A 23,557-nucleotide genomic window follows, 5' to 3' on the forward strand; every position below is an offset into this window, starting at 1 on the left:
GACTGACCTTGAATCGAGCAATTGTCGAAATCAAACTAGCAGAAAAGTGATTTTAAGAGATGTGGGTATGCATTTGGAGCTTTGGAACATGTTACTAACATATTATACGGGCAGTGGGAGCCCTGGATCGCAAGATACGCGAGAAAATTCGAGATAATAGTCAAGCACCCTCATGCCAAGTAGTCCGGTGGGTGCCATTAGTGAAGCAGCGTGAGGGCGTTCTGAGCATGAGAATATATTAGGATATTGTGCGTGGATAGTCCGAGCCATAAACCCTAAGATATGCAGATAAGTGTGAGGCAATGCGCCGATGCTCTGGGACCAGCTAGTCAGTGAGGTGTTGTCGGTCGAAACCATATGCGGGCACCTTTAAGTGGGTTGGTGGAGCAACAAGCAGAATCAAGGAATAGTGGTGACCAAGAGGAAGGTTATGGGGCCTTGAGTTAGCCGGAGAAAGATCCTGATGTGACTGGAGAGAAAAGTGTTCCCATTTCAGACAATCTTACAGTCACTAGGAGATTGAGAAAATCTCTTGCTCTTTATAAGGGATGACTGGTGTCAGTTCTCCACCATCCCTTAGCTAGCGAGCAGGTAGGGGCTTAGCTAGTCTGAAGTGAGCTACTCCTAGGCACTAGTGGTGTCTAGATGGGCGGGCATCGTAGGGTCACGAGCGTGGCATGATGTTTCCGCAGGTCATGATAAACCCGAAAACGGTTAGGGCCGGCAGGCCTTGTATCGCGCCTTGCGTTGAGCTATAGGGTTACACGGTAGAGATCGTTATGCCCTTCGGTTTTTCCTCTTCAAACCGGAAAGATCATGAGATGATGTTTGCGTATGAAGGATGCCATCGAGCTTGAGGGATGTGCGGGCTAACAGGCAGTCACGTTGCTAGCCCATGTGGTCAATCGGTAGAGGTGTGCTGCAGCTGAGGCAGCACACCCAAGTCTCCTTGTAGGACTAACATGATATTGGGTGTCAATCATTGGTGCGGGCAGTCCATATGGAAGCTAAGGATTGAAACCCTAAAAATTGAGTCTCATGAGACGAGATGAGCTTAAAGGCTCCGTATTGGCTGCTGACCAACATAAGTGGTGCGCTTGTGTAAACTAGATAGGAGAGCTTGCATATAATACGAACAGACATGGTGTTGGATTCCCACCATATCAAAAAGAAATAGTGTCATGAAAATCGGGGCTGCGTGCCCCTACGGGTACTCGAGGATCGGTGCTCGAGACCTTAAACCCTGCGGGCAGGGTTAGGTGCTCGGGACCACTTTGAGAATCGTGAGCTGATGAGCGATGGGAGTTGGATTCCTTTCTATAGAGTGCAAAATGAGCAACCTTACAGGATCAAAGCCAGAAAAGACTCTTGTGTATGCGACTTGAAGGATAAAAATTGATCTGTCCAAAGAAAAATGGACTCGGTGAAAGCTAATCGACTAGGAATAATCTTGGTGTCACTAGGACGCGTGATTTCAAAATGAGGAACATGGGGACCGTGGCACTTGGCCTGCGCACGCAGTTTTATTGCTCAAAATGGACAATCAGGCCCAGCCGTTTACATAGTAGTAGTAGTAGTAAATTTTCCTATCTTCTCTTGCCTTGATCGATGAGAATCTAAAACGAGCTCCAGGTGGAGCAACGTTTTCACTTTTATGCCAATCATTAGATATTAAATAATAAATTGCTATTACACATCAAAGGCGTGACTGTACTTGGGTACCTTTCTCTTCACTCAGGAATGGATAGTCTGTGTATCCAACCACAGGATCCTGAGTATAAAACGTCTTCCTAATGTGCCTATTTAATGGAACATTAACTTTCAACCTCAAGACTAGGTCAGGATTTGAGATGAAAAGACGGCCATAGGATACCAGATCCGCATCACCCTCAGCCACAGCTTGCATTCCCAGCTCCCTATTGAATCCACCACTACACATGAAAGTTCCCTGATAAGTCCTCTTCAGAGTTCTCATTAAATAAGCTTCCTCATCTTCACTACCGTTTCTGCCTGATTCTGTTTGCCCATAAGCATGATAACGAGGCTGAGTTACATGAAGATAAGCGAGGTTTGACCCCAGCTGTAGCTGGAGCTTGTTAAGTCTCCCAATCACTGCCAAGCCTAAGCTGAGCGGATTAGAGTCTGTTGCGTCAAGGTGATCGATTGCAGGAGAAATTCTGATGGCAACTCTATCGGCACCAATGGCTGAAGCTACTGCTTGAACAATTTGCATTAAGAACTTGCAGCGGTTTTCCAATGATCCACCGTACTCATCTGTGCGATCATTGATCCCATCCTTTAAGAATTGGTCAATGAGATAGCCATGTGCTCCATGAATCTCAATTCCATCAAAACCTGTAAGTTTTAATGATTTTATACAGTTTAAATAGATGTCATATGAATGTAGTGATAAGGAAAATTATACATATTTTGTTGAAACTGGATAAGGTAAGAAATAGTTCATAATAAAATGTGATGGTAGTTTATATGCTAATTAACAGATCAATTCTAACACTATCCTAATTCCTAAATATGGCTCAGAACTTCATTCAGAAGTAAATTCTTCTCTGTCTGAAAAGTTCTATCAAGTCCAATGGGAGGGAAACAATGTTAAAAATTCCAAGTTGTTTGCCACAGCTTTTCAAGATATTGATCAATGCTGACAAATATATGGCAAGACTGAACAGCTTGATCTTTGTACTGGTACGCATGACCATAGACAGAAGTCAAGTTCATATGTCACATTAATGTTTTAGCTAGCGTGATAACTAAATGTGGCATCATGGCCATGCTGCATATATGTAGCCACTATAATGGAGACATAATGATAGCCATTCAATGTATTCCCATGTTACTAAAAGGCGTAAGAAAGATCCCCTATTTTGGAAAGAAATCATGGCTGCATGTACCCCTAGTAAAATTTTAATAAAGCATACACCATCTTTTTGATAAAAATAAAAGTAACTGTCTTTTTTTAAATCAGCTTGCTATTTAAGAATAAAAAAATGACTTTTCCTAGAGGCCTCCATCAAACCCATAAATTAAAATGAATACTACTTCAGCACATTGTATCAATAGAAAGTGAAGATTACTATTTAATCTAACCTGCTTGCATGGCATTCAAGGCCGCCTTGCGGTAATGCTCTACAACCTCTTGTATTTCCGAGATTTCCAGAGATCGAGGTTTTGGGTATATACCATAGCTCCCATCTGGCATAAGAATTCTCCACCTATTCGAGATGGGCTTGTTTGTTGATGATATTGGTGCCGCTCCACCAGGTTGATACACTATTTCATCAGTCAATAACCAAATAAAACTTGTGAATAAGTGCTCAACACCCCAAAAAGAAAAAAACAATGCATGGTGAATAACAGTTAATGTAATCCCACCATGTAGCATATGAATGAATGATATTGAGGACTATTCTGATTGAACTGCAAAAAGGTACCAAGGGATTGAGGAAGTTACCTGAATGAGATGCTCGGCCAACGTGCCATAGTTGACAGAAAATGATGCCTCCTTTGTCATGAACAGCAGCCACAATCCTCTTCCATGCCTCCACCTGTTCTTCATTGTAGATTCCAGGAACATGTGGAAACCTGCTTCAACATTGCAATATCAGACAATGCTATAGTTAAAAGAAATGCTCTTAAACATATAGATCTGAGAGTGAAAACTGAAAACCATCAAATAAATGTGACAAAGGATTTCAAAGGAACTTTAGGACAGTAGTAAGATTTGTCTGAATAATTCAATATGAAATTAGAGACAGGGACTGTGAAAAACTGATAGCTGAGTTAATTCTAATGACAAATTATATTGGTAAATTATTTTATTAAAACTTGGTACTAAGTTTGTTTTAGGAGAACTATTTGCAACAAGGAGTCGAGAGACCAAAAAGGGTGCCATTATTTCAGATACAAAGTGATTATATTTGTCCATAATTTAAGTGAAGTATTGCGTCTGCAAACAGTACAAGACTAAAATACAATTGACTCTTATTCATCTGCTTAGAAAATTGAATCCATGAACACAACTTTACTACTATTTATTACTGCAATAGAAACAAATATTACTATTTACTACTAATAGAATGGTAACAATAAACACAACGTCCATGAGCAGGAAAAAGAAAAATAATGGTATAGAAAAACTCAAAAACATGCATGATTAAATTTGCTCAGGATCAATGTCTGGTTCAGGTCTAAAGTCAGCAATGAGCAATCCAATCCAATTGGTAATGGGCCTAGCAGCCACTATTGCTGGAATAATGATAGTGAGCTGTAAGAGCTTTCATTATCAATTGAGTTACGAAATTACCCTGCTCCAGTGTTAGAGATCAATGTCCCTTCAGTGATGAGAAAACCGCCAGGAGTCGACCTCTGCGTGTAATATTCAGCAAGCGCCGGCCTTGGAATTCCATTCAACGCCCTGCATCGCGTCATAGGCCCCTGCACCACCCTGCCATCAGACACAACCCATTCAAGGACACAAATTCGTCATTAGAAAAATATACTTAGATGAAAGTCACAAAATTAGCCTTCAGCATTTCTCCTGGATTTACAGAATCCGAGGAGATCGTGGAGGAACATGTCTGAAACGGAAAGTTCCCTAACGACAAGGTTCTAAGTGCCCCCTTTGGATCACGGAATTTGATGCAAAAACGACAAACTGAATCACAGACAGAGTAGTCAAAGTTGCAGGGTAGACAAACCTGTGAGAAAGGTTGAACTTGCCCATCTTGTAAGGAGAAAACAACGTAGCCATTGTCACTTTTTCTGCAAACTTGATCCGATGATGATGAACTTATTGATGGTATATTCCAACTGAGAAATTAAGGAAAGCCCACACTTACTACTAGTATTTTTATTCTATTGGTCAAAACTAAACTGCCGAACTTGACATATGCCAGATAAAGATATTTTGAAGGGATGAATATGAGCATGTGCTTGTACATTGGATGGGGCTAAGGGACCGAGGGTGAGGCGTATTTAGAGTTGAAATTTCTTTGATAGGGCGGTGATGGACGAAGTCGGTTGGCGTGGCTGCTTCTTTTGGCATGGGTTTCACGTGCCATGTGAAACACTGACTGCCACTATTTTTTTTTTCCTTTTTCCGGTCTCTTGCAAAATTTTTCATGGAAAATGGTATGGACTTTGAATATGGGCTCAATTCTTAGTTAAAAAAGTACGAGTCTGAAGTTTGAGCCTAGACCAAAAAGCTAGAGTTTCTATCTAAACTATGCCAACGCAAATGCTTCCTAAACTGGGCCTTAGTTTCCTGGTTTACGAAATTCATTATATACCCTTTTCTTTTAGCCTTAATTAGGGCTTGTAATGATTGCAAAATGCGCGTTGATTTCCTGTCCACAGACTGACGCATTCATTATCACTCCACTTGGATTGTTGATGACATTTGACAATTTTTTTCATGTTTGTCGGCTGGTTGGCACATTTTCATGAGCGGTGTTGGGAAGGTAATGAGATTTGCTTAAGCAAATTCAAGACCCTAAAAAAAAAAAAAAAAGGGTTTCGTAGAAAGCAGGAGGACTTTTCAAGGCTGTAAAAAAAATTCCACCACATCGTTTTTTCATTGCGCAACATTTGCAAATGGGTTTGGCGAACATGAAGAGATAAGTAAATTTGTCAATATATTATATTTTATATAAAAAAATCATATATTATAAATATAAAATATATATTTAATTTTACTAAATTTATTTATAATTTTTATTAAAATTTTAAATTATATTATTATTATATTGATACATCAAGAGATAATGGAGCCTGTCAAAGTCAACAAGTGAGAAACTGAAAGTGCATAAACGCCGTCCACATCCAAAACTGTGTCAAATTCATGTTTATCTTTGTTTTTTCGTTGGTTCCCAAAGCTTAACTCGGTCAATTCAACATCTCAACCTAGAGAGCTTCGAGATTCTTATATTCTTCCTCCGTCGCTTATTGATGTAACAATTGAAAGGTTGACTAATGTGATCATAATTAAATTATACATTGGTCCAAATTTCACGTTTTTTTGGTTGTTGAAGTAAAAGGAAAAAAAATGGTATCCTTCTTTTTTTTGGACACGATATGCTTGTGTTTTATTTGCAAAAATGTTAGGTGTGACACGATGCCTTGTGGAATAAATTGTTACAAACATAAATGGTTAAGAATTTATGAGACAAATTTTGTGATCCAATAAAAAAACATTAATTTTTTTATCTACTGATATATGGGTGAGAAAAAATTAAAAATACTGAAAATTAATTTGAAATTATAATATTTATTTTTATCCGAATTAAATTTAAATATTAAATATATATGTTAAGTTTAAATTAAATTTTATATTAAAAAATAAAAAATAAACTTAATTATATATTTTTATTAATTTTATATATTTTTAAATTTTTAAAAATAAAATAAAAATATTATATTTAAATATTTAAACATTATATTAAAATAATATATAAAAATAAAATTTAATTCAAATAGAATTAAATCATATAAAAATTTAATTTAAATTTTAATTAAATTTTAATGATTTATAATTTTATACATCATAAAAAAATTAAATCAAATTCAATTTAAATCAAAATCAAAATCATTATATATATATATGTTTTTGGGTCATCATAAAAACATATCTACCATAAAAGAATTAAAGTTTGTTTTGAGTACAAGCTAACCCCAGTTCAATAGTTGAGAATTTAGAGCAAGAAAGTGAGGATAGGCACATGCATTGCTATCCAAGGTGAGCAATCCCATGCAGTGGAGAACATGGAAAGCTTTATTATTATTATTATTAAATACATGCATCTTTTCAAAAGAGTAAAGGGTCAAAACAGTAACATGTGGTAGCCCACATCAACAACTCCTTCATGTCTGATGCAATCATTCACAAATGTGGGGCTTCTGCATCATAAAGCAACTTGTCCTTGGTCCCTACCCTTCAAAACAGCAATATAAAAGAGAAGGGAAAACGCTTGGCAACCCTAATCATGCCTGTTAATTCATTTGCCTACTTCCTCACGCCACCCTCCAAAGCCTAATTTTCCTCACTTTTTAACCTATCATACATCATTTGCTCAATGAGCATGTCTGGTTCCCTGGCCCTAACTTCTCGAGCAATGAAGCTTTTTCCACACAAAATTAATTTACTGCTTATTTCTTTTACGTATAAATATAAATATATTAAAAGCCAATTTTATGTAGGATTTGTTTGTTTTATAGAAAATAAAATTTAAAAATGATTTATAAATTTTCAATATTTATTTGATAAAAATTTATTAATCAATACAAAATAATTTAATAATCAATAAAAAATATTTTTTAAAATTAATTTAATTAACAATATATTTTTGGGACAAAATAAAGTTTTTGAAAACGTAATATATTTATCTAATGTTAAGAGGTATTTTTATATTTTAATTAAAAATATATTAAAATAAAACGAAGTAAAAAATTTTAAAAATCTTTAGTAATCAAATTAAAATATTGTTTATGAGACGGCAATTTTTTTCTTATTAAAAAATTGAGTTGAATCTTCCATCTTCTAATATAAAGAAACAAATATATGTCTAAAATTATCAATGGACATGAATTTTATATTACTTTTCTATTCTCAATTTAATCAAGAATGTCAAATACTTGATTTATTCATATTGAAACTCAGAAAATTTCACTAAAACTATAGCCGTACCAAATTGTTAAGAAAAAAAAGTTAGAAATTAGGGAAATTAAAAGAAAAAAATCTTGATCGAAGAAAAATGGTCATAATTTGTTGAACATAAAGGAGTGGCACGTTATACCAAAAAAAAAAAAAAGTGAACCCCATCTCAAGGATCCTGTCCGTACATGTTGTCAAATAGCCACGTGTCAACATTAAAGCCATATAAAAATTATAATATATGATCTGAATAATCCTACCAAATAAAATCTCTCCCCTACTTTGACCCTTCCCTGCTCAATAGTGGCGCATTGCGCGCCGTGTGTATTTAGATAAAATAATAAACTAATGCAATTTGTGAATATATAAAAAAAAAAAAGATTTAGGAGAGGATTGGTAAATTAAAAAAAAAAAATCATAATCTCGATCTTTTCTCTCCTAAACTCCAATCCTAATTCGTGCGCAGACGGGACATAATAGCACGACAAAACCAAGAAGAAGAGAAAGAGAAAGAAACTGAAACAGACCGTCTCCTTACGTTGTTGTTGTTTTTTATTTTTGGGTTGCAGCTTTTTATTTATTCTGGTATTTTTACAAAAACATTATCATCATCTTCGACGACGCATACGAGGAAGAGGAAAAAAAACCCTTTTTGATTTCTTTCATTTAGTCTTTACTTTCTCCCAAGCAAGAGAAAAAACCAAAAAACCGGAGCTTTTTTACCTTATGCAGAGAGCTTTTTTTTCTTCATATGGCGGCCGCTTAAAACCCTTTCTGTTTTCTTTCTGTCTGTGCTAGTTTTTGGTTTTCCCTTTTTCTGAAGTTATCGTTTCGTTAAGTTAATCGGCGAAAAATCGTTTTGGTGCGGCTCTAAATCGGTTTTTTTTTTTTTGAGGTAAGTTTTTTTTTCCCGTGTTAATTTTTTTTTCTACAGGTTAATTTTCAGTACCCATGTTTATTTGAAAAACTTTTTTTTGTGTTTTTTTTTTTTCCTTTGCTTTTAAGCTCTTACTTTGGTGGATTCAAAGTTTGTCTTTGGATTGTTGATTGGGTTTTTTATGCTTGAATTGCAAGAATTTCTTGATAATTATGGGCGAATTACTGTACTTTGGAGGATCATACTTTATTACAAGAAAATTGATGGCTTTTTATTTATTTCATCTATTCTAACTTATTTTCTTTTTCTAAGTTGTAAGTTGTAACTGAAATATTTTTTAATAGAAGGGAAGTAACTGAATATTTTTTCAACTCGGATAGACGTTTAACTAGTATAACTTGTCTGAGTCCAAAGGGTGAATTCAGCAATCTTGAACATGTTTTTGTTGATTAGATAAGTCGATTTTGGATTGTTGAAAAAAGGGTTTTCGTTTTTTTTTTTTTTTCACTTGAAAGGAGGAAAGTGATAAAGCTAGTAATTTTAGTCTAATTTAATGAAAAGTTCAATGTTTTAGCAACTGTTTATGTTTATTCTTTGATTATTTTGTATATGTTAGCAGTTGAGAAGCTTTAAGGATGTCTAAGAGTGAAGATTCTGGTAGCCCTGGATGGAGTGCATCCTTGTTCATGCAGACGACAGAGGATGTTGCAAGAGCAGTTGTAGCTGCCGCAGCAGCTGCAACTGCTGTTCGTTCTCCTCGACCATCTGCTGTATATTCATCTAAAGATGAAAATGGCGGTAGCCAATTTCAGAAGCTACAGCGTCATGTTTCAAGAGTGTTAAAAGGCTTCTCGCATCCCCCTGAAGTGAGAAGTGGAACTTACAATCCCGAAGTTCTGACTAGCCAAAAGCGTCAATGGGCAAGCTTTCAGTTGCAATACTTGGTACGATACTTAATTCAAGTGGACATGTAGTTGTTAATGCTATTCACACTTGTGTATGGAGTTCTCTCTGCAAGTATCTACTGAGTGATGTTGCTATTTTTTTTTTTTTTAGTGTAGCTTTCATTTTATGTATGTTTAAGTCTTTTATTCCAGCATTTAGCGCTCTTAAAATGAAGTAGTTGCTTGTCTAGTTGTCACTCAATTTGTATATTGCTTTCCTTATATGATGTCTGATAAACCTCTTATATTTTACTTTTGATATATTTGTAATTATATTTAACTGATAGACACAAAATTTGAAAGTGTTTTTATAACATTTTGTTGTTAAGTGTGCAGGATCATAGATCTTTGAAAGAACCATCAAGATTGTTCGAGAGCATGGTTGTTGTTGGACTTCCTCCTAATTGTGATATTCAGGCACTTCAAAGGCAATATGCTACCAGAAAGTTTGAAGGTTCTGGGAAGTTTCGAAGTGCTCTAAGTTGTCAGAACAATTCTCGTGTTGAACCTAACCTTGAACCCCAGGTGGGTTTTCTTCATAAAACAAGTGATTTCGTATATCTTGAAGGGGGTCTCTATTTATGTGGAGAGAGGGAGGGGGTGGGGTGGGTTATTTCTTTGGATATTGATTCTGTCCTTTACTTTCAGGTCTTATTTGTTTATCCTCCAGAAAAGCAGCTGCCACTTAAATACAAGGATCTTCTTTCATTTTGCTTCCCTGGAGGTGTAGAGGTTGGCTAATGGTTCCTTCTTCTTCTTCTACTTCTTCTTATTTATTTATTTATTTATTTTTTGTAGTGCTTAGTTGAGTATGAAATATTCACATTCAAAGGAGTTTAACTCATGCTGTAATATGAATGCTTAGTTGAGAGATTTTGTCAATTTAAATTTTGTTCCAGTGTAAATATGTATTTGCAACATAGATGTGCCTTTAAGCTGGTATTTCTAAATTCAAGTTGTGTTATTTTAGGTTCATGCCGTTGAGAGAACTCCTTCAATGAGTGAGCTGAATGAAATTCTTCTTTCACAGGTATTTATGCTAAAATTGGTGTTAATGCTCTTCCACTTGATAGATTATTTAGGGTTGTTTGATTGTGAGCTTCTCAATTATTCTGGTTTTAGAGTTTCACCATAAAAAACGTTGTTTAAATCTCTTCTAGATTTACTTAACTAAATGCTTCTTCAGACTGCATAATTTGAGTTTCTATCACTTGATTGACAATGTAAACTAATTCTTTTTTCTATACTGATGCCAACGTGGGTCATATATGACACTGAAATTTGTTTTGAGGTTAGGTCAGATTGTTATCACTTGTAGCCGTACGCTATATTAGCTAATTCTAGCCTCTGTATTTAGTTCCATTTGAATTTTTAATGCTAGAGACTTGTATAAGCGCATGCATGCACGTGTTATTGCAAAATGAAAGTTTATGTCATGTCAAATTGTAATCTTTTCTGTCACGATGCTTGTCTTGCAGGAACACCTAAAGCAAAGTGACCTGTCATTTGTATTCCGGTTACAGGTAACCTTTGAAGTTTGAAATATTAAGCTATTGGTTGTCTACTGTTGAAGTCTTGTTTTTCCATTGTGTTTTCTGTATTCAGTTGTGTTGCCTGCTTCTTATGTGATCAAAGTTTGACATGCTGGATGGTGATCACCATTTTAGAGTTCTATAACTGTAGATATAGATACTGAGAAGTGAAACTCATGTGAAGCCTTCTCGCTTGCTCATATTCCAGCCAGAGCTAGTAATAGAGGCTAGTCTATTCTGGAATTTTTATGAACTGACTTGGTCTGGTCTTTTTTGGATCCCAAAATCCTTGTTCTCGTTGCTATTCTCTGCTAACGGTTTTCCCTTTAATTTTTGTTGTGGTTGTTATCAACTCGTATTTGAACCTTTTAGTCATCTATATGCCAGATCTTTAAGTTTACTAGATCACTGCCTATAGCTCTATCATGTGTATACTTGATGATGATTGCATTTTGTTGTTTTCCTCTTATCTTTGATTGATTAGAAGAAGTTCATTTGCTGTTGGTTTGCTGCTTCAATTCTAATTTCCTTTCTCATGACATTGTAAATTATGGTAGCTTTCCTTTTTTAAAATTTTTTTTATTTCTGTTCTTTCCCCTTCCAGGTTGCTGATAATTCCACTTTGTATGGGTGCTGTGTGTTAGTTGAAGAAATAGTACAAAAGCCCTCTGGATTGCTTTCCTTGATTTCAGATAGACAACCTGCCGCCCCGTCTCTAAGCCGTTATGTGATGACCACTCGCAGATGTTATTGCATTCTTTCGAGGCTTCCATTCTTTGAGTTGCACTTTGGTTTGCTGAATAGGTATGCTTTATTACATATCAGATACAACAAAAGATAATGAGGATCACTTACGAACCTCTTTCTTAACTTATTATTATTGTCACTGAGGGTGTGCTTGGTAGAGTGGAAAAGTGGAAGGATGGAAAGGTACAGGTGGAAACGTGGAAAGAAAATGTAAATTTTGAGTGTGCTTGGTGTGGGAGAAAAGTGAAAGGAAAAAAATAGGAAAGATATCCATTTTCCACCCTTATTCACGAAAGCAAATCATTCCAAATTGGAAAGATAGGAGGAGAGAAAATGAGAAAGGTGTGAATAAGTGTTGCATAATTATAAAATTGACCGTTATTATTTTTTCTCTCCATTTTTTCATCTTTCTTACCAAGCACACCACTAGAAAGAAAAGTATTTTTTCCTTCTCACTTTTCTCTTCCTCCAATTTTTCGATCCACCCTACCTAGCAAACCATAAGGGAAAACTATAGCTTTATTTCTTATGTTATTGGATCTTTTATTTGCTCAAATTTCTGAAACATTGTTTTAAATTTATGCATTGATGGAGATAATCCCACTTCATAAAGTTTTTGGACTGAAATCTTGAGGATTTGACGCTATCTATATGGTTCTAGTTCATCTCACTTGTTATCATAACTTCTTTTCCCCCTTAAAATTTTCGTGCAGCTTATTTGATGAAGAAAGGTTGGAGCGGTTAACAATAAGTATTGGTGATATGGATTTAGAGTTGTCAGAGAGTTATAGCAATGAAGCAAATCTAGATGATATGTCAACAGATCAAGGAGCTCTAGAGGACATGCAGAACACAATGACCAAAACCTCTGAGATAAGTTCAGGAGATTCTAACCCTAGAGTTACTGATGATGGGAATAACTTGGAGCATCAAATACTTGAGAGGGACTTTGACTCGAACAAAGCCGTTAATCATGATACTGTTGTTCCAATTGATCTGGAAACTGAGATGTTTACAAGAAAAAAAGAATCTAGTGTTGCAAATACTGAAGATTGTGTTACTGATTTAGATGATTTCACGACAAATAAGCAAGCGGCAGAAAGACATTTGCCAAATGCTGTTTTGCCACTTTTGCGCTATTATCAGTATGAAAGCTCTGAATCTTCTTGCAGGTAGAATGTTTGCAATGCTCCTGTTTGTTTAGTTTGTTACTCATTTCTGTGGAGCTTATATGGTGAATCAGTTTTATATTGTTTTGCTGAAGTATGCTTTTGGCTCTTTTACATTTAGGAGTCCTATCTTTTAGTAATTTTTTTAATAATTGAGAAAGTAGCACTTTCATGCTATCTGTTGTTTTCTACATCTGCAACTATGTGGATGAGTGTTACCATGTAGTCTGCATATAATCCCAAACCTTAATGTGGTATACATTTGTTTTTCGGTGATCATTTAAATGGAAGTTTTCCTTCTTCGTCTCTCTATGTCTAACTTCACAAACGCACATGTATTTACATTTTTATGTACGCACACACTTTTTCAGGTTGAAGTGACTTGGTCATCAATGTCTGATATAAATATGGGATTTATATGTGTCTATGCAGTTTTCAAGGTTCTCCTTGCGAAGAAAGGAATTTGAGGAGTGATGTTGATGATACAGAAACAGAAGAGGCATCTATTTCTGGCCAGGAAGATTCCAGTGATCACCTTGATATTCTTGAATGGGCTAAGGTTTGAATCTATCTTGATTTAAGCTCTAAATTTACCCTTGTGGCATGCCACACTTTTCTTTTTTCTGTGACATCTTAGAAAAAGTGATTTCCCCCAATTTCCAGGCAAACAATCATGGATCATTGCAGATACTATGTGAATATTATCGGTTACCTTGCCCCACAAGGGGTTCAAAACTTACGTTTCATCCTTTGGAGCACCTTCATCCGCTGGAATATCATAGACCTGATGAAAAAGTTTTGCATATTGCTGGCTCAACCATTGATTTGAGATCTTGCAGTACAAAACTTGAATTTGCTGAGGTAACCATGATTGTTAGTTTCATAGGATGGAATAATTTTTGCATTGCTCATTTCAGACTTGGCGGTTCAATTACATCTCACCATTGTCTGCTTCTGTCAGGCACACACTGCCCTTTTGGCCGAAGAGGAATCAACCACTCTATCAACGTGGGCTGTTGCATGCATGTGTGGATCTCTGCGGCTTGAACACGTAAGAATGTGTTCCTTTTTATTCACAGAAGGATAGTTTTAGGTTTTCCTCTAAGTTGATTGTTGTTGATGTCATACTTGGCTTTTTGGATGTCATGTAAATTATTTTCCTCATGGACTTTAGTGTTGTGAAATTTAAGGACATAAATTTGTTTTTACACTTTTCAAGTGGGCGAATATATACAGTTTTGATGCTGCATTAGTAATTCATTAATCTATGAAATGTAACCATGAATTTAATCATAAAAATTTGTTAGTTTTGTCCTGATGTTGTAAATCTTGTTCTATTTGTTATCGTGACATGATGACCGAACACCATTTATCTATTTTTTGTGTTGTGTGTCTAAGTTGATTGTTCCCTCAAGTTATAATGAGCATTAGTGATTTAAATTTGCTTGGTCTTGCATGGATCGTTGAGAGGTTAGCAGTATTGATTTTTCTTATCCTGCAGGTGTTAACAATCTTTGCTGGCGCATTGCTGGAGAAGCAGATTGTGGTTGTTTGTTCGAATTTGGTAGGTATTAAGTATCATCTTAATTGATGGTGGTTTTTTCCCTGGTTGATTATGTTTCAACTACCAATCTTTATGTTAAAACCTGATGAATGTGTTGCAATTACACGGTCCTAACTGCATCTCCTTCCATGGCCTCTAGGCTGGTTGCATCCATTTGCCTGGAATGATTTATAAGTAGCTTGGAGTTTGCATGGATTTGAATCCATATTTTTATAATTAGGAGACCTCATCTCAATTCTTTTGAGTTTTTCTGCTTGATGTTTATCACGTATTTTGAATGATGTGGATTATGTCTTTTTCTTTTTTTTTTCTTCAGTGGTTGATGGTTAGAAATATAGAACCTTTGCGTTTATATTAGATTTGAAATTATTTGCAGGGCATCTTATCTGCTACAGTTTTGTCAATTGTCCCTCTGATCCGTCCATACCAATGGCAAAGCCTCTTGATGCCGGTATCATCTCTTAATGATCTCTACTGATTTTCTAAATTGATATTTAAATTGTTCATATTTTCAGTACTTGTATTCGAAAATTTCCAGGTTTTGCCAGATGATATGCTGGACTTTTTAGATGCACCGGTTCCTTACATAGTAAGTTTACAAACTCTAGTCCTGCTCAATTTCTCCCCTTCTTTTCAAAAGTGCTCGATGTTGGTATGATTGGGTTAGTGGATGATAATACTCTTGTCAAAAGGAAAAGGAGGGGGTAGACCAAAAAGAACTTGTGGGAAACTGTCAAAAAGGATCATGCTGTTATTGGGCTTATGAGGATATCATGTTAAGTAGAGCACAATGATCTACATAACCCATGTAGCTGAATCCACATACTGGGAAAAGTCTTGGTTATTATTGTAATTTACTAATAAAGACTCTTGGCTAAGTTTTCTTTATAGTTAAGTAATATGATCTTTCTGAATAAGTTATCTTCCGATAAATATGTTTTCAATGAACTATGGCACATTTGAGAATTCAACATATGGTGGAATATAGATTTTAATGCAACTTTCCCAGTTTATCCTTAGTTTATTCCCTAATGTTGTACTGGCTAATAAAATTTTTTCTCTTCTGTAGGTTGGTGTAAAGAACAAAACCAGTGAAGTGCAGTCAAAATTAGCCAATGTTATTCTTGTTGATGCTAATAAGAACCAGGTTTGCATCTCTTCTGTTTACATTGCATTATAACTTATTAGATGCATGGCAGACAATTTTTTTCTTTTTGATAATGACTATTACATTATTTTTGTTTTCTAAGTCATGGAGTTACAATTTGGCATAATAATGTTATTTCTAATATGTTTGTTTGATTGCAATATTAGCTCCTTTTGCTAATAAAAGTAAAATTTTTAGTTTGATTAATATTCTATTATTTCTCTCCATTTCCTTCTATTTATTTATTTATTTTTCTATTGGGGTGGTATGCTTGAGAAATTATTGTTTCAGTGGTTTGATGTCCTTTTCTTTTTTACTAACATATATCTAAACATATGACAATTTTCATAGAGCTGTTTGATTTTTGTCAGGTCAACAGTAAGAAGTTAATTACATGTTTTTTAATTTAATCTGGATGTGTAAAAGCTTGTTTTCTTGCTTAGCAAACAGAAGAGCAAATTCACAAAATTGCTTGCTTTATTTTGCATATTCTTAGTGCTTACAAGTTTGTACACTACATTTCATTGCCTAGTTTCCATCGTGCATTTGAAGTCTAACTTAATCATTGCATGATGTGATAGATAAAGGCATCAACGATACCACAACTGCCACGGCATAGGGAGCTGTTTTCATGTTTAAGTCCTTATCATGCAAAGCTTGTCGGGGAAAGTTATTTGGGGAGGAAAAGACCAGTACATGAGTGCACAGATGTGCAGGTATGCTTTTTGCCATCTTTATCAGTTTTGCTTTTTCTATGCCAATCTTAAACCCGAAGGACCTTTTACCGTCTGGTTTACTTTACCTACATTCATGGGTATGGTTCATGGGGGCTTCATATAGAATTCAGGTGGAACCCCACAAAATTCATGATTGGCATTGTATAATTGTAGAATTCTAGATGATATGAACCCTTTCCTGACAGCATACTACTGAGCTTGACTGGTGAGATTGTAGTGTGACACTGTTTTCGATGTGCAGAGCATTGTCATTGTGGATTTACCTCATATAGAGGGTACGCTGTTGCACTTTGTTTCTTGCGCAATGGAATTGTTTGCCTTCCATGAATGGCATCATGGAAACTGAGCCTTTCATTATGATAGTAAATTCATATACAAGAGTTGTTATTGTTTTGCTTTTTCAACTCGTCAGTGTCTGAATTATGCATTGATTGTATTGTGAGGTCTAACTAGAAACTATAATTTCTACTATTTTGGTGTGGACTAGAATACCACCATATTCTGAAGTTTATAATTTGACTATCCATATGATCATTGAATCATCTTTTATTTGATACGTTTTGGTTTTTGTGTAATTGCTTGTTTAAGTTGTTATGCTGTCATTTCAGTGGTTTGCTAATTGTTGTTTTTATGTGGTTTATTGTATAGATTGAAGCTGCCAAAGGTTTTCTATCAGTGTTAAGGTCATACTTGGATTCTCTTTGCTCTAACATGCGTTCACACACAATAACAAATGTACAGTCCAACAATGATAAGGTTTGTGTTTCATTTAATTAGATTATTTCAGCAAAGCAGCTTTGTTTGGGTGTTTCTTTGGTAGCCAGACAAACCTACTATGCTGTTGTACTGATTGTCTTACACTATCAATGCATTATTTACAATTGTGAATTGTTTAGAATTTTCTGTCATAGATTTTGCTGTTACCAGATACATATTACAAGTTTGTCGGGATATGTGATCCATAGGGTCATAAGGATGTCAAAACCATGCTTGGCTTTGTTGGATGGATATTTCCAATACTAAGAACTTGGTCAGTTATTATTACTAATATTTTCAGTTGAATCAAAGTGTACCTAGAACCTGGAGGATTGTATATGCATTAAACATGAGTTTAAAAGAATATGAATTACAATGAACTTTTTATGTAAAATGCCAAAAGGAAATAGGATGTATATTGATAATGATATTTCAACATTTTATTCAACATAAAATGTCTACCGGGGAATCTTTAGCACAAAATTTGGTCCTTTCCAATCAAGTCATTAAAGCAAAATTTAAGGTTTTCTCTACCCTTTGGTTGAGGAAATTTTCTGAGGATTTATGGTCAAAAGTTGTAATTATAGTTTTATGCTGGCCAACCTACCACAAGCCAAACATTTTATGTGGACTTTGTGGTGGTTATGTATGTATTTGTGTAAGAATTTACTCTTGGACAGGCAGGTGGGAAGATGGAGTTGTATAATGCAGTATTTATATGTCATATTCTGCTACCTTGTATTGTTCAAAAACAAATGATAAAATCCTGAATTTCTTCTATGTTCAGGTATCATTGCTTTTAAAGGAGAGCTTCATTGATTCATTCCTTAGTCGTGATCGACCATTTATGAAGGTGAATCCTTCAATTCCCTTCGCTAAATATCTAAGATGTTTTTCACCAGTCCTGATTTCAGAATAATTATAGTACATTGAACCTTGTTTTCCTTTATTTTATGCTTTTCATTTTCTTTCATTTTTTGAGGATGATTATTTTCATATTTATTTTTTAATTGCTGAAAATATACTGACGGTTTTCACCTCCTCCCAGCTGTTTGTGGACACACAACTCTTCTCTGTACATACGGATCTTGTTCTCTCATTTATACAGAAGGAATAGACCACAATCATCCAAAGATGGCCTGGTTTTTGTAGTGTTGTAACTTGAACGTAAGTTCTGCAATGTACAATGTCAAATTATAGTCAATATCAGCAAAAAATGTTATAGGTTTGTAAAAATATATGTATTTATTTTTGCCTCGTCCCAATTCTCCCATTTCTCTTGCTATTTTTTACTTGGCACCCTGAAAATTGATAAATAACAATAATTATAATTAAATGAATGGGATTTTGATCAGGTTGTAGCAGGGTGTTTGAATTCGGGACTGGGAAATATTGTTATTAGAATTGAATGATATATCTTTTTCATCATTATATTGTGTTGGTAAATTCAAGGCAAACAATTCTTGGTCATGTTCCATGAAGCAAAGGGGAAAAAAGAGAGAAATGCTAAGGCTACTGCGCAACAGGACTGAGAATGAAATTTTACCATTGCTTTCCCTTAACGAATCTAGCTTTTGGGAGTGCGGGAAAAATGAAAACAAAGGGCGCACGGTGAATGGATTTTGTTTTCTTCTGTTTGTGCTCCTCGAAAAGTGTAAAATAAATATTTTTTGGTTCAGTTCGAATCATAAGTGCTTTTCAGAGGTGGTAGATGAAGTTTTCAAGTTAAACGGCGCATCTTGCATCTCGGATCTAGGGTAAGCAACTTTAAAGGTTCTTGTTCCCTCTTAACCAAACAATTATTTCAGCTAAACCAATAGTTTCTTTGCAATTAGCAGACTTAGTTTAATGGTGCATCTACCGCCGATCCAAGATTCTATCAAGTTCCTGATTCAGTCATTGACTGCTATTATGATGGAAATGAGCTCTTCTTGATTGCCTTAAAATGGCAGTCAGTCACAGGGTGGTGTCCCTACCACCCTATGCTAGGTTTCTTGACCTATTGAGACACACTTTGTGCCACCTTATGTGGCCTTAAGGCAGGGCATATGGCTCTCGTTTCCTCGACATGATAGAGTAGGGGAGTACATAAGAAATTAAACATGGGTTGGATTAATGGAGCTTGAACTTTGAAATTAATTAGGAGCAGTGATCTTGATTGTTGAGTAATAGCCAGGGAACAGTCTTTTTGAAGCTCAAATCTTGGCAAAGTGGCAAATGCTAGGGCCATAATCTTGCTGGATTTTTTAAGACAGGAATGACCATAAATATTTGTAAGCTGTTTCTGGAGTAGTATGTTTAGTTGGCCATGACCCACATTTGAGTTGGGAAGCTGGAACCCTGAAGGTAGAGCACTGGTGGCCAGTGTTTCTTCCAGGAACATCAATGAAGGTGAATATCTTTCATTAGCTCACTGAATCATAGGATCCAAAGATTAAAAAAAAAAAAAAAAACATTTCTCATTATTCATTAGTCACTACTTTTGGGAGCAAAGTGAAGCAATGAAAGTGGGCTCTACCAAACTATGCTTAGGAAGTTCGAAAAGAGAATTTATTCAAGAAATGCAATGCGTAGGGCCGTTCTGGTCAAGTGGGGTTTTTTTTTTTTGGTAGAAAAGGGTTCTTTGCATGTGTTTGAACCTGCCAGGGAATAAGGACAGAGACTGTGAACAGTGCCAAAGAGTCCACTACTTCGTATAACACCTGCTAAATTTATGATACAAGAATTATGCCTGGGAATTAAATGCAACCAAACAAAATAAATAGTCCTATACTCTCTTTCCTATCTTACTTCTGCAAATGCCCTTTCCACCTTGATGAATGCTCAATATCTCTCCACTGACCTTATAATAAAACTTTACAATAGTCCCAAACTACAGGGAGAAACAAGGATCATTGGGAAAACTGTTCAAGCAGTTCTGTCCACTTGACTCTTTTTGGACCTGAGTGATAATGAAGAGCTGCTACAGGGCTGATATACCACCAGTTTTTGCTTAAAGAATATTAATCCTTGTGTTAAGCGATGCAAAGAATGGTTTCATTCTCCACACTCCACTAATAAAATAGCTATAAATAGATGGCAATGGTTAAAACATTACCTAACTGAGCTGGTTTATGTAGATTGCAGACTAGCTACTTTACAAGAGATAGACAAGCCAGCACATGTTCCTCACATTTGAGAAATAGGGAAAAGAACAGACACATAATATATATATAACATTGAAAAAACAAAAGGTAGATGAGAAAAAAGTGGGAAGAGTTAGCCTGGTTAAGCACCAAAAGAACCCTGGAACTAATCTTTCATTTTCCCAATTTCCGAAAATTGAAAAAGATCGTATAGTAAGTGGGGGATGCTGGGGTCTGAGGTAAAGGAACAGAAAAAAGTAAAAGAGTTAGTAGCAGTAACAGCCCAAAACCGTACAAACTTCTTAAGGGGGCAGGCATTTGGCTTCAGACACCAACTCTTGTAGTTAATAATAATAATAATTCTCTCTTTTGTTTTTACAGTCTTTTTAATCCACTCACCTTTAGTTTATGGGTTTCCGTAGAGTTGTCAGAGACAAGAGCTGCCACTGAGGTAGCTTAGCTGCAGGACCAGAAAGCAACAGAGAGGTGCAGTCATAATATGAGCAGCTGCTCTCTCCCTCAGGACTCAGGAGTCAGGGAAGAAAAGAGAGAGAAAAGAGAGGTGGCAGCATTATATCAGAACCATTAGTTTTATCCATGTACAGAAGATTCTGCAGGGAAATGGTCCCTGAAATAAATATACCTACTCTACAGCAGCAGCAGGCCTCTCAAGTAATAAGTAATCACCAACCAACAAACACACTTGCAGAGAAACCAACCCTCTTTCTCTCTCTTTCTTCATGTTTGTTTCTCTTTCACCGAACTGTGTGGTCTAATTTACTGCCTTTTTCTTTTCCCCACCTTTCTTATTAGCTTGCTTTCAACAATTTTCTTCTCCTTTCTTCTTCTCTCTTGAATGATGATGAGTGGAAGAAACAGGTTTCCTTTTACTGCATCACAGTGGCAAGAGCTTGAACACCAAGCTCTAATCTTCAAGTACATGGTCTCAGGCATCCCCATACCACCTGATCTCCTCTTCACCATCAAGAGAAGCTGCTTGGACTCCTCACTTTCTTCGAGGCTTTTCTCTCGCCAGCCTCCACATAGTAAAACCCAAACTAAACCCATTTTAACTTTTCTAATGACTTCTATTTCCTTCTGTTTTGGTTTTTCTGTAGCCGGTTTTTTTTCCATCTTTAACTATAAGGTTCCTGTTGTATTTGACAGTTGGATGGAATTGTTTCCAAATGGGATTGGGGAGAAAAGTGGACCCAGAGCCCGGGAGGTGTAGGAGAACAGATGGAAAGAAATGGAGATGCTCGAAAGAAGCCTACCCAGATTCAAAGTACTGTGAAAGACACATGCATAGAGGCAAAAACCGTTCAAGAAAGCCTGTGGAAGTTACTACTACAGCAATAGCAAACCCTTCAACAGCAACCTCAAATATCTCATCAATCACCAAGACTCACCCCCCTTCTTTTTCTTCTCTTTCTTCCATGTCCTTGTCCTCCTCCGAGTCCCAACAGCACCACCATCAACTTCGTTACCCTGCTTATCATTCCCAGGTCAATCACCCCTCTATGTATCCCCATGCATCAAGAACTCCAGGGATTGGCCTGTCACCTCAAGAAAACACCACCCACTCTCTCTTGGAGTCTGGCTCTTACTCCCAGACAAATACAGATTACAGGTTCGGTTACAAAGATCCTTGTCCCTTGAAATTTCTTTTACCGTACCTCTTTTCTTTTCTTTTTTGCATATTTCTTCATATTTTTAGTGCTACTATTTGCTAATGAGTTTTGTTTCTCGTGGCTTTTATGAAGAAGAAACAGTTATGTTTATGGGCTAAAAGAAGAGGTGGATGAGCACGCTTTTTTCTCTGAGCCTTCTGGGACAATGAGGAGCTTCTCAGATTCATCCGTGGATAATTCATGGCAACTTACGCCACTAACAATGAGCTCCTCTTCTTCAAAGCAGAGGAGCTGCTCTGGCTTACAGAGTGAATACTCTTACTTGCAGCTTCAAAGCCTCACTGATCACAACTCAAAACAAAACAAGCAGGATGATGAGCATTGCTACGTATTGGGAAGTGATATCAAATGTGAAATGCCTATTAAATTTGATAAAGGAGAACCCCAAAAGACAGTCCATCGATTCTTTGATGAATGGCCACCAAAACATAGAGATTCCTGGCTTGATTTGGATGATAAGTCATCAAACAGCTCATCAGTTTCAACAACCAAGCTCTCAATATCCATCCCTTCCACTTCACATGACTTTCCCATTTTCAATTCAAGAGCTCATAATGGTATTTTTTTTTTCAATCGCTTACCCCTCGTTTGTCTAATTTAAGACATTTAACTCGCTTCCTTTTTGGTCTGAAAACTTGAATTTTGTTTTGGCAGATGGTTGAGCATCCAGTGATAGGTTTCTGCATTACAGGCCAAGAATGTACTTAGTGGGGATCACTTCTTGCTGTGAATTCTGACTGTTTAGTCTTTCCTTATTTATTTTCTTTTGGCTCTTTTTTTTTTTTTTGCCAATTTGGTGAAGTTGGCTTGTGTGTTTTTAATGAAGGATCCAATGACTTCTATCTTACTGGTTTCTGTTCTTTTCCTTCTGCAAATTTATAGTTCATAAATATTTAGACTGAATGACTCCTCCAAACGTGATTTGCTGGTAGCTAACAGGGCGGTGTGTTGTTCTGGGGTTTTTAATTTTTATGTTGCTTTTAATTTTAAGCACTTACTACTCAACCTGATAATTATAGTTGGGGGACCCTATGTAACCAGGATTTGCTAATTTCAGTCTTCTAGTCTGGTAAAGCCTCTCTCCTTGTGGACATCACTCACGCCTAGCCAAATGGTCCAATGATGAAACTTGCTTTCTACGCTTCTGCTCCTGTTTTGGGAGAAAATATTTCTCTTCAAATGACAATCTCAAGTCCATTGAACATACAAATGTTGCTATTTATCATGGCTAAATTTCATTCATTATCCTAACATTTTATTTTATTCTTAATTTTTGAATTATTTCATTTTGATTCTTAAAATCTTAAAGTAGTTTATTCGATTCTTTTGTCATATTTTTTCCAATCATTTAAAAAGGTTTAGAACTTAAAAGAAAAGTAGAACCAAAAAAAAAAAAAAGTTTGGGATCATGGATGAAATTTATTCATTCACGGTATAGAAGGGCAACATTTGTCCAAAAAAGACAAAAAAAAAAAAAAGAAGAGAAGAAGATATCCATCTCTTATGGTAGTAAGAAAAAAGGAAAGAGTTGGGAATTCAGGATTCAATTCTCTTCCTTTTGGTTAAACTATTATCATCTAAGTTGAGAGCTGTGGTTTAAAG

At 35.9% G+C, this 23,557-nt stretch overlaps 3 protein-coding genes across 8 annotated transcripts; 2 read left to right on the plus strand and 1 right to left on the minus strand.

The window, feature by feature from the left end:
* Positions 1-1,472: 1,472 nt before the first annotated feature.
* Positions 1,473-4,964, minus strand: LOC111285821 (12-oxophytodienoate reductase 3-like). The gene is made up of 5 exons (XM_022875438.2): positions 4,716-4,964; positions 4,322-4,462; positions 3,470-3,600; positions 3,106-3,288; positions 1,473-2,355 (listed from the first exon to the last, which is right to left on the minus strand). The coding sequence occupies exons 1-5, from the start codon at positions 4,766-4,768 to the stop codon at positions 1,697-1,699; spliced, it is 1,167 nt and encodes a 388-aa protein (XP_022731173.2). The 5' UTR covers positions 4,769-4,964; the 3' UTR covers positions 1,473-1,696.
* A 3,097-nt stretch (positions 4,965-8,061) lies between these two features.
* On the plus strand, positions 8,062-18,570 carry LOC111284575 (uncharacterized). 4 transcript variants are annotated; one of them, XM_022873287.2, is made up of 19 exons: positions 8,062-8,561; positions 9,160-9,487; positions 9,824-10,012; positions 10,136-10,219; positions 10,458-10,517; positions 10,966-11,010; positions 11,624-11,823; positions 12,480-12,938; positions 13,368-13,494; positions 13,599-13,796; positions 13,897-13,986; positions 14,437-14,499; positions 14,876-14,950; positions 15,038-15,088; positions 15,569-15,646; positions 16,228-16,362; positions 17,032-17,139; positions 17,927-17,992; positions 18,188-18,570. In XM_022873287.2, the coding sequence occupies exons 2-19, from the start codon at positions 9,179-9,181 to the stop codon at positions 18,254-18,256; spliced, it is 2,406 nt and encodes an 801-aa protein (XP_022729022.2). In that variant the 5' UTR covers positions 8,062-8,561; positions 9,160-9,178; the 3' UTR covers positions 18,257-18,570. The 4 variants fall into 4 exon arrangements, with proteins under 4 accessions (XP_022729022.2, XP_022729021.2, XP_089619236.1 ...); XM_022873286.2 differs by having other exon boundaries at positions 9,163-9,487; XM_089763110.1 differs by lacking the exons at positions 17,927-17,992; positions 18,188-18,570 and adding an exon at positions 16,625-16,658 and having other exon boundaries at positions 9,163-9,487.
* Positions 18,571-20,686: 2,116 nt separating this feature from the next.
* Positions 20,687-22,802, plus strand: LOC111284577 (growth-regulating factor 1-like). 3 transcript variants are annotated; one of them, XM_022873292.2, is made up of 4 exons: positions 20,687-21,310; positions 21,432-21,894; positions 22,028-22,512; positions 22,610-22,802. In XM_022873292.2, exons 1-4 carry the CDS (start codon positions 21,121-21,123, stop codon positions 22,615-22,617), a joined length of 1,146 nt encoding a protein of 381 aa, XP_022729027.2. In that variant the 5' UTR covers positions 20,687-21,120; the 3' UTR covers positions 22,618-22,802. The 3 variants fall into 3 exon arrangements, with proteins under 3 accessions (XP_022729027.2, XP_022729028.2, XP_022729029.2); XM_022873293.2 differs by having other exon boundaries at positions 22,031-22,512; XM_022873294.2 differs by having other exon boundaries at positions 20,986-21,310; positions 22,037-22,512.
* The last annotated feature ends 755 nt before the right edge of the window (positions 22,803-23,557 follow it).

Source organism: Durio zibethinus, chromosome 6, assembly GCF_047325235.1.
Source record: "Durio zibethinus cultivar Kanyao isolate XHJ-2024 chromosome 6, ASM4732523v1, whole genome shotgun sequence".
In the NCBI taxonomy this organism is placed as follows: domain Eukaryota; kingdom Viridiplantae; phylum Streptophyta; class Magnoliopsida; order Malvales; family Malvaceae; genus Durio; species Durio zibethinus.

What these genes read in the sequence shown, in the direction of transcription:
- LOC111285821 (XM_022875438.2), bottom strand. Translation starts at nt 4,768, where the DNA reads ATGGCTACGTTGTTTTCTCCTTACAAGATGGGCAAGTTCAACCTTTCT. An exon ending in AAGTTCAACCTTTCTCACAG is followed by an intron (nt 4,463 to 4,715) that starts GTTTGTCTACCC and finishes GTCTGATGGCAG; the next exon opens with GGTGGTGCAGGGGCCTATGA. An exon ending in CTTGAATGCCATGCAAGCAG is followed by an intron (nt 2,356 to 3,105) that starts GTTAGATTAAAT and finishes TAAAACTTACAG; the next exon opens with GTTTTGATGGAATTGAGATT.
- LOC111284575 (XM_022873287.2), top strand. Translation starts at nt 9,179, where the DNA reads ATGTCTAAGAGTGAAGATTCTGGTAGCCCTGGATGGAGTGCATCCTTG. An exon ending in ATGAGTGCACAGATGTGCAG is followed by an intron (nt 16,363 to 17,031) that starts GTATGCTTTTTG and finishes TTTATTGTATAG; the next exon opens with ATTGAAGCTGCCAAAGGTTT. An exon ending in GTGATCGACCATTTATGAAG is followed by an intron (nt 17,993 to 18,187) that starts GTGAATCCTTCA and finishes ACCTCCTCCCAG; the next exon opens with CTGTTTGTGGACACACAACT.
- LOC111284577 (XM_022873292.2), top strand. Translation starts at nt 21,121, where the DNA reads ATGATGATGAGTGGAAGAAACAGGTTTCCTTTTACTGCATCACAGTGG. An exon ending in CTCTCGCCAGCCTCCACATA is followed by an intron (nt 21,311 to 21,431) that starts GTAAAACCCAAA and finishes TGTATTTGACAG; the next exon opens with TTGGATGGAATTGTTTCCAA. An exon ending in CAGACAAATACAGATTACAG is followed by an intron (nt 21,895 to 22,027) that starts GTTCGGTTACAA and finishes GCTTTTATGAAG; the next exon opens with AAGAAACAGTTATGTTTATG.